The sequence below is a fragment of the Poecilia reticulata genome, linkage group LG19 (genome assembly GCF_000633615.1).
Source record: "Poecilia reticulata strain Guanapo linkage group LG19, Guppy_female_1.0+MT, whole genome shotgun sequence".
Classification (NCBI taxonomy): domain Eukaryota; kingdom Metazoa; phylum Chordata; class Actinopteri; order Cyprinodontiformes; family Poeciliidae; genus Poecilia; species Poecilia reticulata.
Genome location: NC_024349.1, coordinates 10,574,316 through 10,577,809, shown reverse-complemented (window position 1 = coordinate 10,577,809; position 3,494 = coordinate 10,574,316). Strand labels below are relative to the sequence as shown.

General features: G+C 36.6%; 1 protein-coding gene across 1 annotated transcript in view; it reads right to left on the bottom strand.

Annotated features, from left to right (window-relative positions):
- Positions 1–20: 20 nt before the first annotated feature.
- The window catches only part of LOC103481815 (annexin A11-like), an 8,683-nt gene continuing 5,209 nt past the window's right edge, over positions 21–3,494 (bottom strand). The window contains exons 2-8 of the mRNA XM_008437576.1: positions 3,355–3,468; positions 2,707–2,797; positions 2,146–2,225; positions 1,423–1,479; positions 1,246–1,339; positions 1,055–1,150; positions 21–128 (exon numbers count right to left, since the gene is read on the bottom strand). Of these exons, the coding sequence (XP_008435798.1) occupies positions 34–128; positions 1,055–1,150; positions 1,246–1,339; positions 1,423–1,479; positions 2,146–2,225; positions 2,707–2,797; positions 3,355–3,468 (627 nt within the window). The 3' untranslated portion in view covers positions 21–33. The remainder of the gene's footprint in view (positions 129–1,054; positions 1,151–1,245; positions 1,340–1,422; positions 1,480–2,145; positions 2,226–2,706; positions 2,798–3,354; positions 3,469–3,494) is intronic.

Here is a 3,494-nt window from a genome sequence, read left to right as displayed (position 1 = left end):
TACACATTACGAGATGGCAACAGCTTTTCACTATTATAAAGAAACGAAAAGATGATGGAAACAGTGTACCTTCATGGCCTTGTTGAGCCGTTCAGCAAAGTAGGCTGGAGTATTCTTGATGCACTTGACTAAAATAAACAGAGACCAGAATGTAACGTGTTGCTTTTTCTGTGAKTCTAGAATTTATCCTTCTCRTATTTTTTCAAAATCTCTACTAGTCAAAAATGATAGTMTGTTTTAATCCACCTTTCCTGTGATGTTGTGKGCTTTTATTCATGTAATTTAATGACAAACTCCAACAAATGTTATGCTAAGGTTTTACTGCCAAACTTATGTCAAGCACAGTGCCTTGTAAAAGTATTCACAACTATTCAATTCTCCCACATTTTGTTACAACCAAGTTTCAAGGTATTATTGGTATTKWATGTGGTAGATCAACACAAAGTAGTGCAAAATGATTTAAGAAGGGAATTCAAAAATGGAAAAAGGAGGAATGGCATTACGGGGGAGAAGTAGAACAGAAGAAAGGGAAAAAAGAACAACATTTAAACAATGCAAAAAAATACAATAGTTAAAGTGAAAGTACTTATATTGTCAACACTTTTACTTTTTTTTTTTAAATTATCCAGACCGGTAAAGTACTGAAATCAGTTGCATAGGAATCCTGGACATGGAAAACCACAGAAACATGAAGGCGGTTTGGTCAAATGAGACCAAAATTTAACCTAGCATGCTACATGCAAACACTGCATGGGAGAGAAACCCGACACTTAACAAAACAGTCCCAAACMCGGTCGTGTTGCTGTACTTTGTGTTGATGAAGCACACAATATCCTAAAGGTATGCAATCAAATTTGTGATTGTAATGTGATAAAAGGTTTAAAAAAAATCAATCAAGATGAATGAATAATTTTGCAAGACCCTGTCAATTCCTGTGATTGTATATTAGTGAATTTCAGACAGCCTACTCATCTTGATAATGAATTACTAAGCTGCTTKACTGGTTTTTGACTGTCACTTAAGACGGAACAATGGTTGAAACTAGTGAACACACCAACAGCCACCATCCCAGACTCCAGATTTCCAGACATTTCCCTGCATATACTCTTTTCAACGTCTTTCCCAGTCATCTGCTGGTACTCCTTGAAGACTGGCAGCAAAAAGAGAAAGAATGGTAAACGGCATGGTTACAATCATATTATATGCAAAAAAGAAAGAAAAAAAAAACAAACAAATAACACACACCTGCACGCAGGTGGGGCTTGCTGCGAGCGCACAGGATTGCATTGAACTGTGACTCATCAGTTCCCACTTTATTTTCACCAGCCGCATACAATTTCTAAGAAATGAGGAAACTTGATGATCTTGTTTTTAAGTTCTTCCTAAGCTCATTTAAACAATGAACCAGCTTGAAATCCATACCTGAGCGTCCTGTTTTGCCAGCGAGATGTCAACAGTCTCCCTTTCATCACGACATCCCTGATTTGAATAAAACAAAACGACATCAGCGAGGCGGAGTGCATAGGAAACTACAAGCAGGGGTAGTGCTTCATCCAAGTAACTCTGCTCTGACCGAGCATGAGCTGATTACTTTCTAAACAATGAACACAAATTTAAGCCTCAAGAAGTGCAAAGATGTTGGTAACATACCCTAAGAGTTGCAGCTATATAAAGACTTTGGAGAGCTGAATATAAATGCACATAACACTTTAGATTTTAGGAGTAAAAAACATTTTGGAAATCATTAATTTTTCTCTACTTTCCAATTATGCACAACTTTGTAGTGCAACATTCTAGAAAAAAAAAAATACAGCTTTGTTTTGGTGTTCTTGAGGTTGTGACATGCCAAAATGAATAAATGGCCTGTACTGATAGAGCGCTTTATCAAGTCCCCCAAAGCATCTCACACTACCTAGTCCTTCACACACACGCATTCACACTGCAAAAACAACTCTTGCAGTTGCATGGTTTTTTTTACCCCCACGCCTCTCTTGTGTTTTTATCATTGTGGTCAGCTCCCAGATTGTGATCTACAAACGCTAACTGACTTTATGGTCTGAGTATCTTTAGGATAAACATACTTCACATCATCTCAGAGTTAGCCACCCAGTAGGTTGCAATGTTTAAAAATCAAGACAAAACTACCTGACAAAGAGACACCAGGAGTCTGCGGAAGTGACCAGAGGTGTCGCTGGTAATGGCGTCCTCCAGTTTCTTTCCATATTCTGAAAGGAAGTTATATTTTTTTTAGGGGGGAAAAGAAAAAAAAAAAAAAAACGTTGATTCAATATTTGGTTTCAACTCTGATGGAGAAGAGATTTTCTTAATACGAGTTATGGCATTGTGTCAATGTGGGCTATTGAAAATCATAAATGTAGAACACTAGAACATGCATATATATATATAATATTGTAATTGTCTAACATACTAACTTATGAAAATAACGTGGAATATTGCTGATTTAAGCCTCAAGTTTCCTCTTTGGCTACAATACTAAAMCCACAGTAAACACATATTTACTGTGCTGCTGAACTAGAAAGCTGTTTTTGTTGCAAACACCTAATAAATGAAAAGCAYATCATATCTTGCTACATACTGAAGATTGCATAAATTCCAAGKTTAAATTTCTCCTGCGTTCTCCCTGCAGCCTGAGAGCTCAGTTTGATGGTTTTGGTTATAAAAACATAAATGTCAGGACTGACTCACCAGCTTTGTAGACTTTGTTGATCTCTTGAATCTCTGCGTTGGAACGTGACGATAAGATCTCAATCAGACACGCTTCATCAGTTCCAGCACCCTTAAAAATACAACAAATTAAAAATGTTTAGTCAGGCATTCAAAATCTTTCTCCAATGACAATGTGGGTACTAAAGTAAAAAAAGGAACCGAAACAAATTTTTTTTTTTTCACGATCAAACTTTCCTTTCAGTTACAAACGTCAYAGTTTATAGCTGTGGTATTTTAGGCTTAAGCATGTAGAGGACAAACTGGCCAATTGTCCTCATCCTTTTCATCCATGTTTCATTTATGAATTGTTTACATTTCATTTTGTTTTTCTTGGTCTTAGAAAGTACTCCTGACCCAATGCTTCTATACTTGTATTATTTTCCTCAATAAAAGAACAACCTGCTGCTGCTTTACAGACTTTCTTAGACACCATTTTATCAACCGACCTCATGTAATCAACTAATTTGACCGTACTTTATGTAATTTAGATTAAATTGAACTGCATGTATTTGGATCAGACAAAAGTGGATCATTTATATTATGTGAAACACCATGTGACTTGGACACATTTATCTTGAGACCATGCATTAACCTGAATCAAATGCAATCAAACCAATCCATTCCAACCTTTATAGCCTCCCTCATCTCAGAGGCATCAAACTGCGCAGGGGTCTTCAACATGGCAACAACCAGGTCTTCAAAGTCTCTGCTAAGTTCAGACTTAAGATCACGGATTAAATCCTAGAAGGCAATAAAACAAAACAAAA